This window comes from Amblyomma americanum, chromosome 4 (assembly GCF_052857255.1).
Source record: "Amblyomma americanum isolate KBUSLIRL-KWMA chromosome 4, ASM5285725v1, whole genome shotgun sequence".
NCBI classification, from domain to species: domain Eukaryota; kingdom Metazoa; phylum Arthropoda; class Arachnida; order Ixodida; family Ixodidae; genus Amblyomma; species Amblyomma americanum.
Window position 1 is genome coordinate 176,334,608 of NC_135500.1, and position 14,214 is coordinate 176,348,821.

At 46.4% G+C, this 14,214-nt stretch overlaps 1 protein-coding gene across 3 annotated transcripts; it reads left to right on the plus strand.

The window, feature by feature from the left end:
- Positions 1-762: 762 nt before the first annotated feature.
- LOC144128712 (ganglioside GM2 activator-like) lies at positions 763-13,606 on the plus strand. Of its 3 annotated transcripts, none has more exons than XM_077662346.1 (6): positions 763-1,017; positions 1,113-1,184; positions 2,034-2,244; positions 4,256-4,441; positions 9,375-9,530; positions 13,317-13,606. In XM_077662346.1, exons 1-6 carry the CDS (start codon positions 941-943, stop codon positions 13,464-13,466), a joined length of 852 nt encoding a protein of 283 aa, XP_077518472.1. In that variant the 5' UTR covers positions 763-940; the 3' UTR covers positions 13,467-13,606. The 3 variants fall into 3 exon arrangements, with proteins under 3 accessions (XP_077518472.1, XP_077518473.1, XP_077518474.1); XM_077662347.1 differs by having other exon boundaries at positions 764-1,017; positions 4,274-4,441; XM_077662348.1 differs by lacking the exon at positions 1,113-1,184 and having other exon boundaries at positions 767-1,017.
- Positions 13,607-14,214: the final 608 nt, after the last annotated feature.

The window sequence follows — 14,214 nt, forward strand, 5'->3', positions numbered from 1 at the left end:
CACAGGGCGCAAGCAATGCACACGGCGCAGCACATTTACTGCGACCTAAGCACCTTTGCTTAGGCTGCAGCCCTCTTGTAACACTTTGGATTCAAAGCCTGAGGGAAGATTCTTCATTAAAGCAAGCAGTTTTCAAAGCCAGCAGCTCAAATAAAGATGAACTTGATTCATATTCGACTTTATATGCATCCCAGCATCCTATAATGCCGCAGGCACGAGCAGATTCGTTACGGTTGCCTATTACAACAAATGGGCGTTATTGCGAGGTCTGCAAATTTCTGCAGTAGACAGTGAAATAAGCCCACAGGTCGAATCCAGGCAGCACGGCTGTCTCGGACGCGCCCTCCCTCTTCGTCCGCGTTTAGCGTCTCCGAAATCTCCGCACCGGCCGCCAACCCGGCTCCGAACAGAACCAGCTTCGCAGAGCGACGCGACAGCGGCATCAGCAGCAAACAGGCGGGTTCCCGTCGTGCGCTTTATTTTCCAAGCGGTCCTCATCGCGGTGCTCCCTTTTCGAGAACAGGCTCTCTCCTCGCGTGCGCCAATACCCGGATTCTGCACGAGCCGACCGGGCGCCGCCGTCGCCATATCCGTGTCCGCGCGAAGCTGCATTCTCCGCGTTGCGCTGCGCGGGGCGACGGCCAGGCAGGCGCTTTCGGGGTGTCCAATGGCTTCCCCCCTCAGCTGTGACCCCCGTTCATCATTAGGCAAATGTCGCCCCCCCCCCCCCTTCCTCTTTCCTCCTCCTCTCCTCGGAAAGCGACGTGCAGCCCCGCCACCTCGAGCGCGGCGCACTGTGTGACACGGAGGGGAGCTTAGGCTGCCGTCGGGTCAGCGCCACACACGAGACCGGCGCGTGCCGCGTGCGAACGCCGTCGTAGTTCGGTCCCCGAAAAGGAAGCACGACGCCCGCCGCCGCCGCCGCAACGCCACCGCCGACATGGCGGCCGACCGGGGCCGGCGGCAGCGGACAGCTCGCGACGACAGTCGGCAGCGCATCGGCCAGCCCACTCTCAGGTACGGAGCACACTTTGCTCGGAGGCCGTCCTCTCTTCTACAGCGTGGGGATGCTTAAAACAGTGCAGAAGGCAGACGCTAATTCTTTTTGCCAGGTACCGCAAGACATCATGTCAGCGCAGTGACGCTATTGGGGCAGACACGGGTGGACCGCTATTTTCCATGACGTAATGCTTTGTCCACGTGACACTTCCACACCCCCTCCTCCGGACTGTGATCAACTGTCTTTGTCGCCAATCGTCCCCAACTCGAATAATGGACTCTTAGCTTCAAGTTGAGCCAATATAACGGAAAGGCGGGAACCTTTTGGCTAATATCTCTGCTTATTTCCTGTACTTGATTATAGCTATGCCGTAACATGAATACGCTCAAATCAAACGAATACTTTAAGAGAATGTACCTCTTCGTTTTCTGCTAAAGTCATCAGAGCAGTGCATCTGACGACATTTTCCTAGTTCTTGTCTCTCTCAATGGGGAACAGTAAAGTACGAGAGAAGGAAGAAATAGGCTAGTTTGTGCAACGAAACAGCCCGTATTGACATATAAGAAAGCTTGTAGTGTAGCCTTGCTAAGTGGAATCTGCAGCAATGTACAACGAATACAGAATACATCTCAGTGCACAAGCTATAGCCAGTCAGCACAAATATGCCAACCGTTTTAGCCTAGCATGTGAGGACGTTGCAAACTTGTCGAAGACTTCGTTAAACAAACCAGAATGAAATTTGGCTCAAGGATCGTCACGTAATTCCGCTTCCTGTTAAGATTTTCAGTTGTTATTTCTCTAGGCACAAGGTCGGATTCAGTTGCCAGTATGAAAGACTTAAGAGGGTAAACATGCCAAACCAAGTAGCATGATCGCCGTTTATGTTATCCTAGCTAAGACGCTGCGGCATTCTTCCCTTGTCCTTTTCTGACAAAGTGAGGCTTTGAGGAAATAATTTAATATGCACAGATAATTAGCTTAAATCACTTTTCCTTTGCTGTGTCTGGAAATGGCGTCTTCTTCAATCCAACAGGAATTACTTCATAACGCTCACATTGGTGGCTGCCTTTCTGATGTCGTTTCCACTTGGCGCCGTCGCAAAGAACCCATTCGGCCCCGCGTTGAAGGCGCTTAATCACACCATAGACGTCCACAAGATGCGCAACGTCACGTGGGAGCGGTACCTCCTTCTCCTTTCCACTCCTCAAGTTCCGGAGCGGTACGTTCCTGATCTGCCGCAAGCTGTGAGTACATCTTTAACAAGCCAGTTTAGCTGGTTACCCCTATAACCGCCTAACGCATTATCATGCAGTAGTCGTAGGGGCATTTCGTAGTCTTTGCTAACGTTTGTCCGGCATCAGTTTTGTCATTTTCAGAGCTCCAAGTGTTCGCTCAGTGTTTTTTGTCTTGTTCCTTCGCAACCGATTATCTGCCTTTCTCTGCTTGCCCTGTCCCTCTTCTTAGCGGCTTGTTAGTACCGCAAAATTCCGTGCATTAGACGCGAAAGTAGCGCGAAAAAAGACCCGGCGATAACAATGTGAAGTACAAGCATACTTATAACGCAAGCAGTTTAATGTCATTTGTTTCCCCCTGCCTTTATTATGCTCACATTAGTCGGTTTAAGTGTAGTCTTCAACAGACTTATGTGGTTGATTCTTGTAGCCTAGCTATCCGCCGTGGTGTTCAATGACTTAGTACCGCAAAATTCTGTGCATTAGACGCGAAAGTAGCGCGAAAAAAGACCCGGCGATAACAATGTGAAGTACAAGCATACTTATAACGCAAGCAGTTTAATGTCATTTGTTTCCCCCTGCCTTTATTATGCTCACATTAGTCGGTTTAAGTGTAGTCTTCAACAGACTTATGTGGTTGATTCTTGTAGCCTAGCTATCCGCCGTGGTGTTCAATGACTTTGACATTCGGGTGCCGAACCTAAGATCACGGGTTTGACCCCGGCCACTGCGGTCGCATCTCAATGAAGGTGAAACACAAAGACGTATGTGCTCTGAGGTATCAGCGCTCTCTAGGTGGTCAACAGGTGATCTAACCGCAGGTGCTCTAAATTAATTCGGAACGCTGCGCCATGGCATCCCTCATAGCTCATGTTTCGCTTCCGGGCATTAAACCCCAAACCCCAAAGATCAGATACCTATTGCAACCTAGCTAAACGTACTTGTTGCTTTGCTGAGCGTTAGAAATTATAAGCTGATGTCAGTATTGTTTTGATTCGTATATAACTGAAAAGTACAATTTTAAATCCGAAAATCTACAGGGATCAATCCGCGTGGCACATGCGGTCTTTTACGCCACGCAAATTGACCGCTTGCTGCAAACATCAGTGGGCTTAAGCAATTAGGGCAAGATACGCAGCACTTGACTTGAGTACGCGATATTTTCAAGCGATGGTGTGTATTCTCTCGGCTTCCACAAATGGCCAAGCTTCTTCTTAGATCACTTGTTGTTACCCTCATACAATGACACATGGCACATAGAGGAATTGGCCAAGAATTGGGGGGCACAGCTTTCTTGTTGTTGTTGTTGTTGTTTGCCTATCAAAAGATGGCACATACCCACACTGGGGGATCGGCCAAGAATCGGGTGGCTATTGACCTGAACGCAGTTAATGAAAAGGCAAAGCACAGCTTTCTTCTTTCATCAGCTTCATCTTCTTTGTCTGTGGCGTTGTTCTACTGAACGCTTTTGTAGTTTAGGCTCCGGTCGCGCCGGTCGGATAACGATTGAGGTGGAATGCAAAAACGCGCATGGGCTGAGATTTCGGTAGGCATTAAAGAACACCGAGTGATCTAAGTCAATTCGGAGCCCACTCAAGGCCGTGTTTCATTGCCTGGGGGGCAGCTCTGATGCATAGTAACCTATCATTAATTGTCAGAGTTGGCCCTTTTTTCAGTCATGGTGCCGTGTGCACCAACCTCTCAGCTGTGTCGCTCCAGAGCGAGAATTGAACTTTTAAGAATGTTGGCAAGGATATTATGCGCGAACTTTGTCGTTTTCTCTAGCTCGCCTAGAAGCGAAATTTCCTGCCTAGTGTTGATTACTTCAGAAGGAAAATGCGATGCTGTGCTATGATTTGCAGTGCTATGCATTGCTTTTTGATTATTTTGTTTGCTTGCTGCTCAAGGGCGAAGCTGAGTGTTGCCGCAAAAGTACCACATTATGCAAGTCTTGTTGCCACACTGCCACTGATTGTTACGCAATTGGATCCTCCTGCTCTTCTGGTGTGTGACCTGGCGTCAGTGGCTGTTGGCCTTCCAGAAATGGGGCGACTCGGTGCGCAAGTACTCCGTGAGGAACTGCGGCTCGCGCTACGACCCAGTGCGTTACGACGAGCTTCGCCTCCGGCCGGACCCACTCAGCTTTCCCGGATCCGTATTCGTCACGTCGGCGATCAAGGTGTCCCGTGACATCACGGCTCCCATCAAGGTGACCACCAGCTCATGTCGATATCAATATATATGTATATGCATAGCTCCCATGGGGAGAATGGATGGACTGCTTGCCTTACTGTGGCTGGAGTTCGACTGTACGGTTTCTGTGGAGCAATCCTCGCTATGATGCGGTGGACCTGAGGTTTACGGAATATCTGTTGCATGATGCTCCTGGGGCAAGGGCGGCAAATTAGAGACTAGGAATTTATCAGCATTTCATAATTTTTATGAATTGAGTTCAGGGTCACAGCACGCACGCTCACGCGTTGAGCTCTTGTGAAATTAATGAAAGTAAGGAAGTATATACTGAAGTAAGTACTGGCCTGTAATGCCCTCACGAGCAATACGGATGTCTTGAACGTCGGTTTGACTTCTCTTTTCAGCATAATGCTGTGTAATGTAAGTTCATCGAGAACTCTGTAGTGCAATAGAATAGAATTCCGCAGGGACAGTTGGGGACATCCGTGCGAAAATAGTGAGTGTCAAGGTTCACACTGTGTGGCTGTACACCATGCCGCAGCCTCAATGCAAGTGTGATGTCTATACTATATAAGCCTTGCTGTTAAGAAGTTGACAATTATCATAGCGCAGTTTATTGCTGCATGAGCAAACTGTTGTAGTTTTAGTGTAGCGCTCGAACTACTGACGCTTGCTGGACTCGGACAGAACGCCTTTCATTCCTATGTGCTTAAGTATTCTTCTTCAAAGCAATTTATTATGCGCCGAGATCCCTACGCTGTGTGTTGATAGTGCAGAGAGTGTTTACAGATAACGTAATTATTCGTTTCAGCCGTTTTAGAGGACAAAACAATAACAGGAAATGACACGGACTTATTCACAGTTCGTTTCATTTCCACGAAGGCAGTTAGTGCAATGAACTCAAGAGATATAAAGCGCCTATCAGAGCATGTGGCACTGCTTTGCTCAAGAAAACTGGGCTTCGGTTTTTCCTTGTCTAGAAGCATTGTTTTAGAGCCAAGCTTTTCAAGCCTCAAGTGACTCGCACGGTGCAAAGGACACAGAAAAACTCAAAAATATTTGTGCACTCCTCTGGACTTGCAATCTGCGGTTGAGGCGACTTAGGTCCACCATTCTTGGCACGGTTTTGCCAGGAGAGAAGAAAATCCGTGCTTCTTTTTTTTTTTGAAGCAGAGGGCTATGTAGAAATTCGGGAAAAGCTCCACGCAATGCTCCTTTAGCCTTAAGGCTAAAAATATCAATATCACTAAAGGCTATCACTATTGCGCCTGAACTTACTTTCATTTATTTTTTCATTTCGTTTAAGTAAATCATTTAGTGCCTGCCGAAACAAAGCCACTGAATGGCCTTGAGGCTATACCACACTGACTGCATCGCGTTTGCGCCATGTGCAGCGCTTTCGTGATCGCTTCAGAAACCCCAGAGCTATAGTATCATACAGCCATTCTATTTTTGGATTCCATTATTTTCTCTTTTATTATTTTTGATTGGCTCATGCCGCATCACTCTACGAGTTCCTTCATCATTGTTGTGGCGTCGGTTAAGCGGGTCACGTAGACCGAAAGAAAGAAAAACGAAATTATATAATATGCAGACAAGTGCAGATTACGCAAGTGCACGGCCATTGCTGGAGTAAATGATGATCTTAGTGGGCGTGAAAGACGGTGCTACCAAGGCATGCCCAAAGCAAACGCATTTGCCGGCTTAGTGCACAGCGATGACATCAGTCACGATTGCAGGACTCCCCAACAAATGGTGCTAAGATTGACACTTTTCTGGAGTCACTGAAAATTTATCCAGTGACTCTGCACTTTAAAAAAAAACCAGCATCGCAGTCCCAAGGAATAGACGTCTTTATTTTGATTACTTACATATGTTCGGAAACCAGTATATCGAAATGAACTTGTTTAAAAATTCTCCACTAACTATACAATCAGCCATGCGTTTGCCCGTGAGAAGTGCAACATAACTTAAGCATTCGGTGCCAGTCTTTTCTTCATCGCCATACATAGTTTAGCTTATATTTCCTGATACATGCTGCATCAATTAACACCTGTGTGCGAGACAAACATTACCGGTAGTTTCAACCCGCCAGTGCAGATTTAAGCAGCCAGGTCAAATACATTCATAGCCAGTGACCAGGAATTCATAAGGACGCTTTCACGTCTCTGCTTACGTCACTTCCTGAAAGCACTGTGGGGACATATAATATGTTGAGGCAACAAAATGAAGAATAATAATGTCCTCTCCCGCACCACTACTGTATCGCGGGCATAATCCCAATAATAACATCAAAGATCTGGCCCTGTGGCAATTGAAATTTTGCCACCCGAGGGTGGATAGAAATCAATAGGGAAATGCTACCATAGCGACCCAAAGCCGGGGGAGCGGGCCCGGGGGAGCGGGCCCGGGGAGACTCCCCTGATCTCCCCTGGGAAGTAAAGGAGTGGGTTGGATAAATGGGTTATGGGAATTTGGAGGGGAATGGGGACCGCGGGTTTTTCGTTCAGATCCTTCGAATGTCTCGACTCCATTACTGACATGTCTGGCCAGGACAGGGAGGGCGTCGAGATTGCCCAATGACGCGGCCCCCGCCCACGGGATGCCCGACCACCCACCGAACGCAACGGGCTCCAATCACAGGAGACAGGAGAACCTACGACGGGGTTAGCTACCTGGGGCGCCTCCACGACACCTGGTTCTACGGTCCGTACCTACCGAAGACAGGGTCGTCGGTTACAGAAACAAACAATTGAAACATAAACGCTCTTGGTTACAGTGTCGTTTTACTATTAACGAAATGGTTAAGGTATAGGAGGCCGCCCGCCATGGTGCTCAAGATGAATTGCTGAGCTGTTGGTCGTTCCACACGCATCACCTCACCGCAGCGCAAAAAAAAAAAAAAAACGAAAGGGGACAGAAGTTGTATTCAGGCATTTAAAATTCAACCAGGCAAATAGTGCCTCTGCCGGCACCACTTTCGTTTACAGCCGATTTCCAGGATGCATGAAACTGTTCTATACCAAACAAATGAGTTTCTGCACGCCCGAATGTGGAAAATAAAATACTGGGGGATAAGATTCTGCAGACAACCACAGCCAGGGCAGTGGATCCTAGTAGACTCCCCTGATCACCCCTGGTACGTAGCCGTGAGGGATTGGTTCTAGGGGAAGGGAATCGTAATGCTGGGATTGGGTTATGACAATTGAGTTCGGACTGGGGGCAGTGTATCACCATTCAATTGATTTAAATAAAGTCACGCTCATTTTTCAGGCCTCCGTCGAAGGCGAGCTCTCGCTCCTCGCCTAATAGGCGGCCCTCGGCCTCCAAGCGCACTTCCATACCACGAAACATACGCCGGGGTCTCCCACCCTCTGATACAGGGTGCCCTAACAGGGGCAGAGATTTGGCGCCGCCTCCCTCAAGCCAGGTGCACCCCCCCCCCCCCCCCCCCCTCTCGGCCTTCCTCGGTTACTAGAGATTCCAGCAAGACTTTTATTTCAGCTAGTTGGTTGTGTCGTAGAGATTAGTATTTGCTCCGACTCTCACTCTAATGTACTTGTTCGTACGCGGGAACACTTTCACAATGTTCAGGTTTAGAATAGACTGTGGAATTGCCTAAATGTCGAAGATACACTAGCCCTCTGCTAGCAGTCTCTTTTATGTCCTCACTTCTCCTCTTCCGCGCATTACTGAGGCGCCCCTCTCGAATTGCTTGACTAAAGATATTACGAAAGCTTGGCTACCATTGGGCCGTGCGTTACTATGGGGATGAAAATACCTTTTGCTACCTAGGGCAAGGTTCACGCGAGATTTTCGTAGGACTTACTAGCCTTAACGCGGTATTTAGCTCTTTGGCGGACAGCAAGACACCGCAATTCCATTGTCTTGTGCTATCAAGATTGCAATTCTGGCGTCTTTCCGTGTTCTTTGTGCGCTGTGGGGAAGTGAACCACCATGGTTCTTACTCGGCGTCATTGGTGTTCTGCTAGTGAGCACTGTTTTTAAAGGGTTCGATTCCTGGTAGAGGACGCATCGCGATGGCCTGTGTCGCAGAAACGCCCTCTACCGAAGTTGCACTTCGCCCAATTCTACAGCGGTATTCTTTTCCCATTCTATTCTTTCGCCTTTCTGCCATTGGTCAGACCCGTATTTGATACGTGAACAAGCCAAAGACATGACCGCCAAAGATATGACCGACAAAGACATCAGGGCTATCGACCCTGAGGTCGCAAGTGGCCGCTATCAGTTATATCCCAAGCAGCACAGGTCATCGGCCCAATATTGCAACAGAATGGTCCCACCCTGGTCTTTTGCAGCGCCAGCTTTGCCAATACACTTCCAATGTTGGGCCAATTGCTTGTGCTGCTTGGGATAGGGACGGAAGAAATAATTTTAAAAACGTTTCGCTTTAAAATGCGGCCCTAAAAACGTTTCGCTTTAAAATGCGGCCCCTGGTGGTCAAAAGCGATCCCAAGTTTATTCCTGCTGCACTGTTCAGGTTCTTCCAATTCAAATATTCGCTAATTTTACTTTAATGAATAGAGATGGTTCAGTCGTAAAAGAGCACATCAATTTTTCACGCGCATCAGAAGTACACAATTGCTCTTTCTCGGATAATGCGGTACATGAACAATGCACTTGAGAGGACAGCGTACGGCATACTTTCGCTTTCCAATCGGTTGCACTAGTAAGAAGTGCTTGTCTATGTCGACGCGGCAAGCTTCATTCCGCAAGTATGCAGCGCACTTCAAATAGCATTAGGGAGCTTGCATAAGGCCTGCATGCATCAGTGCGATAGTCTGATTCATCATTGTAAAAGCTTGTTCGTTGTTACTGGCTGTGTTCTTTCCATTAGAATCTCCATCGTGCACTTAGGAAAGCGCCACCTACCCCCATATTGAACTCAATGTCTAAACTTCTTTTATCACTTTCTGTCCCTGATTTAGGTGGAAATCAGCATGAAGAAGAAAGTTTACCTTTGGGTCACAGTACCCTGCGTCAACGACTTTGGTTCCTGCGACTACGATGACATTTGCAGCGTTAAGGACTGCCCGCTGTTTTATGAGTTCCTTGGGTTGCCATGCGGTTGTCCAATCAAGGAGGTAAGGAAGGCAATCCTTGCCCTTACTGCTTGTCTATGTGAAGCCGTTTTCTCGCTTTTTTTCGTTTGCATCCTAATTTCGGAGGCGTCACCTTTTTCTGTAAAGCGTCGCTGAAAACCTCTAAACAACGACCAGTGGTGCAATATTCATCTTCTTCCATGCTGGGACATTATTTCTGTATTTTTTATGTACAATAATTCCGTGTTATTTCTATCTGAATGTTATCTTTTTTGTAACCACCTTCACGCGTTGGTATTTGCGTACTTTTTCTTCCCCCCCCCCCCCCCCCCCATTGTATTGCCAGACAATGGCATTGTGGGTATGATGATAAACAAATAAATAAATAAGTAAATAAATAAATAAATATGTAACAACCCATAAAGGTACAGTTTTCAAGACGAACTTCCGTTTCCGTGGTTTTAACTTGCCATCCGACATCTTCATTCATATCTCGCCTCTACCGTTCCTTCACATGTCCTGCGCTAAAACTCTCCTTCGGCAACAAGTGAAGCACGAGGCTGGAAAGATAGTGATCTCTTTCTTTTATCTCTGCCTCGTAATCAGGGCTTTTTCTTGCCTCAAAGACAAACGCGAATAATGTCTTTGAAACAGTTACCGAGAGGATGATCGACACCTTCATTTTTGCCACCTCTACTGATGTGCCGGAGGCGCTCTGATGCGGCAGCTCCACCAACCACAATTGTTAATGCAGCTCCGAGAGACAATTCGCACCTCTAGCAAGCACCCCATTTTTTTAGGGGGGGGGGGGGGGGCTCATTGCGACAATTTGGGGGAATATGGAAAGCCTGACTCATCATTCTAGTCGAGTTAATTTAGTTAATCTTGTTATGATCAGATGCAATTATAGCAGAATTTTCAAGGGGATATTTTGTTCTTCATTTGGAGAACGTGCAAATCAAGCCAGTAGATTACTTATTGATTCCAGCGATGCACTGGGATATGTATGTCGCCTAAAGCTGCGTTCTTTGCTGAGAGGGATAGTCATTAATGTCCCCTGCTCAAATTACCATTCCCTCGCTCTCTCTAAACGCGCACAGCTTTGAAATATGTATTGAGAATGCACACATAAAGTCAGTCGCTATCCCTGTTTCCACCGATGTACAGGCAAAGTTATGTTGACTTAAGCTGCGTCCGTTGCTGAGAGGGATAATCATCAATGTCCACTGCTCAAATTACCATTCCCTGGCTCTCTGTATACGCTCACAGCTTTGAAATATATATTGAGAATGCACGCATAAAGCCAGTCGCTATACCTGTTTCCACCGATGTACAGGCAAAGTTATGTTGACTTAAACTGCGTCCTGTGCTGAGAGGGATAATCATCAATGTCCACTGCTCAAATTACCATTCCCTGGCTCTCTGTATACGCTCACAGCTTTGAAATATATATTGAGAATGCACGCATAAAGCCAGTCGCTATACCTGTTTCCACCGATGTACAGGCAAAGTTATGTTGACTTAAACTGCGTCCTGTGCTGAGAGGGATAATCATCAATGTCCACTGCTCAAATTACCATTCCCTGGCTCTCTGTATACGCTCACAGCTTTGAAATATGTATTGAGAATGCACGCATAAAGCCAGTCGCTATACCTGTTTCCACCGATGTACAGGCAAAGTTATGTTGACTTAAGCTGCGTCCGTTGCTGAGAGGGATAATCATCAATGTCCACTGCTCAAATTACCATTCCCTGGCTCTCTGTATACGCTCACAGCTTTGAAATATGTATTGAGAATGCACGCATAAAGCCAGTCGCTATACCTGTTTCCACCGATGTACAGGCAAAGTTATGTTGACTTAAACTGCGTCCTGTGCTGAGAGGGATAATCATCAATGTCCACTGCTCAAATTACCATTCCCTGGCTCTCTGTATACGCTCACAGCTTTGAAATATATATTGAGAATGCACGCATAAAGCCAGTCGCTATACCTGTTTCCACCGATGTACAGGCAAAGTTATGTTGACTTAAACTGCGTCCTGTGCTGAGAGGGATAATCATCAATGTCCACTGCTCAAATTACCATTCCCTGGCTCTCTGTATACGCTCACAGCTTTGAAATATGTATTGAGAATGCACGCATAAAGCCAGTCGCTATACCTGTTTCCACCGATGTACAGGCAAAGTTATGTTGACTTAAGCTGCGTCCGTTGCTGAGAGGGATAATCATCAATGTCCACTGCTCAAATTACCATTCCCTGGCTCTCTGTATACGCTCACAGCTTTGAAATATATATTGAGAATGTACGCATAAAGCCAGTCGCTATACCTGTTTCCACCGATGTACAGGCAAAGTTATGTTGACTTAAACTGCGTCCTGTGCTGAGAGGGATAATCATCAATGTCCACTGCTCAAATTACCATTCCCTGGCTCTCTGTATACGCTCACAGCTTTGAAATATATATTGAGAATGCACGCATAAAGCCAGTCGCTATACCTGTTTCCACCGATGTACAGGCAAAGTTATGTTGACTTAAACTGCGTCCTGTGCTGAGAGGGATAATCATCAATGTCCACTGCTCAAATTACCATTCCCTGGCTCTCTGTATACGCTCACAGCTTTGAAATATATATTGAGAATGCACGCATAAAGCCAGTCGCTATACCTGTTTCCACCGATGTACAGGCAAAGTTATGTTGACTTAAACTGCGTCCTGTGCTGAGAGGGATAATCATCAATGTCCCCTGCTCAAATTACCATTCCCTGGCTCTCTGTATACGCTCACAGCTTTGAAATATATATTGAGAATGCACGCATAAAGCCAGTCGCTATGCCTGTTTCCACCGATGTACAAGCAAAGTTATGTTGACTTAAACTGCGTCCTATGCTGAGAGGGATAATCATCAATGTCCCCTGCTGAAATTACCATTCCCTGGCTTTCTCTAAAGGCACACAGCTTAGGAATATATGTTGATAATGCACATATAAAGCCAGTCGCCATCCCTGTTTCCACCGATGTAAAAGGAAAGTTATGTAGACTTAAACTGCGTTCTGTGCTGAGAGGGATAATCACCAGTGCCATCTGTATGAAGTACCATTCTCTAGCTCTTTCCAATCGTGCACAGCTTTAGTATACATATTGCGCAATCGTCAAGAAACTTCTGAAAGGATTTCCTGCATCCCCGTGTTTCTTGTATTTCTTTCCTGCAGGCTCTGATACATTAATTAGTTTTTGAATACAGAACAGCTCCCCGCGACCAAATAAATGCAGCTTCGGGTAGCTTTTAGGCGTCAAAGCATCGCACACAACAGCAAAACAAGTATCCACAAGCAACTTGACAAGCTAGAATTTTTTTTATTCGTGAAGCTATTTACTGGTACAGCATATTAATCACTTGAAGCACTTCTGTTTGTGGTATATTTTGAGATCTAGTGACCGCCTTGCTTGGCATGTTTCTTGAGTTACCAGAATGTATATCTTAAGTGCCAAATGTTTTGCGCTTTATTTCGCACGCAAATATTATTCGTGTTTTTTTTGTCTTGTTTTGTACACGTATCCCCCTCGCTGCAAGCCATGTATACGGGGGGTTCAGGCTGTTTCAAGTGGAAGTTGATTCCACTTTTTGCCTGAACCAACCTTTATTATTTTGTGATGAAAATAAAACAATCGATTGATTGATTGATTGATTGATTGATTGATTGATTGATTGATTGATTGATTGATTGATTGATTACTTCTATAAAGTAAACATGAAAGTTTCTTGGGCCCCAGTACAATGTTCGACTCCTTTCACGTCGGCTATGTTTGTTCCTTTATTTTTTCAGGGCGAGTATTCTGTGCAGAACAAAGAGTTCGAGGTTCCGGCCCTTATGCTTCCTGACTGGATCACGTCCGGGGACTACCAGGTCATTGTGAAAGCCAGAAGTCGGGGAGACCAGCTCTTTTGCGTTCACTTCACGTTGTCTTTGAAGTGATTCCGATCTCAAAACTTTCTTTTTTGGCTTAAGTAGCCGTTTTCAATAGACAAGGAGTGAAAGAAGCAACGACAGGAACATAGAACACCATGTACATATCTTTTTTTTTTATTATTCGAAAAGAAGGACAAATAAAATGCCTGAGAAAGAACGACTTACCGCCTCCGTTTATTTAAGACAGTAGACTGTGGCGTATTCCCGGCTTCACAATAACTTCATGGAAAAAGTACAAAGATCGTATCTCGGCCTGCAGTATGAAGAAATGTTGCCGAGGCTAGTGTACTGGATATCTTTGTGTGATTTCTTTCATCTTTTTTTAGTAACCTTGTTATGTTTCACATTATGAGCGGGATTAATCACCAGTTCCCAGTGTTTCGTTCTGACTGTGATCGCAGCAGGAGTTTCAGACGCGGATGTCGCATCCAGTTGGAATTCACTGCCTCCTATTGACTAAAACATCTGTGCACGTCACCCGATATCAATTTTGTGATGCCCGAAGAGATAGCGGGGCTAAAACCCACGAAAGAGCCCGAACAGTCCTATTGACAGTAAATGCATCTCTCTCGCTGCTGATAATCTGTAACCGGCGCTTATGTTACAGTTATGTCCCCATTAATGCACACGGAAGCCGGACCGGATCCTTAAACAGAGTTTTCCGGTTTCTAACTTGGCGAGCATACAAGAAAAGAAACATCTCCAGCTCAGCACTGCTTCTACGCAGGCGATTCCTACACGTGTGGTCCCCTTG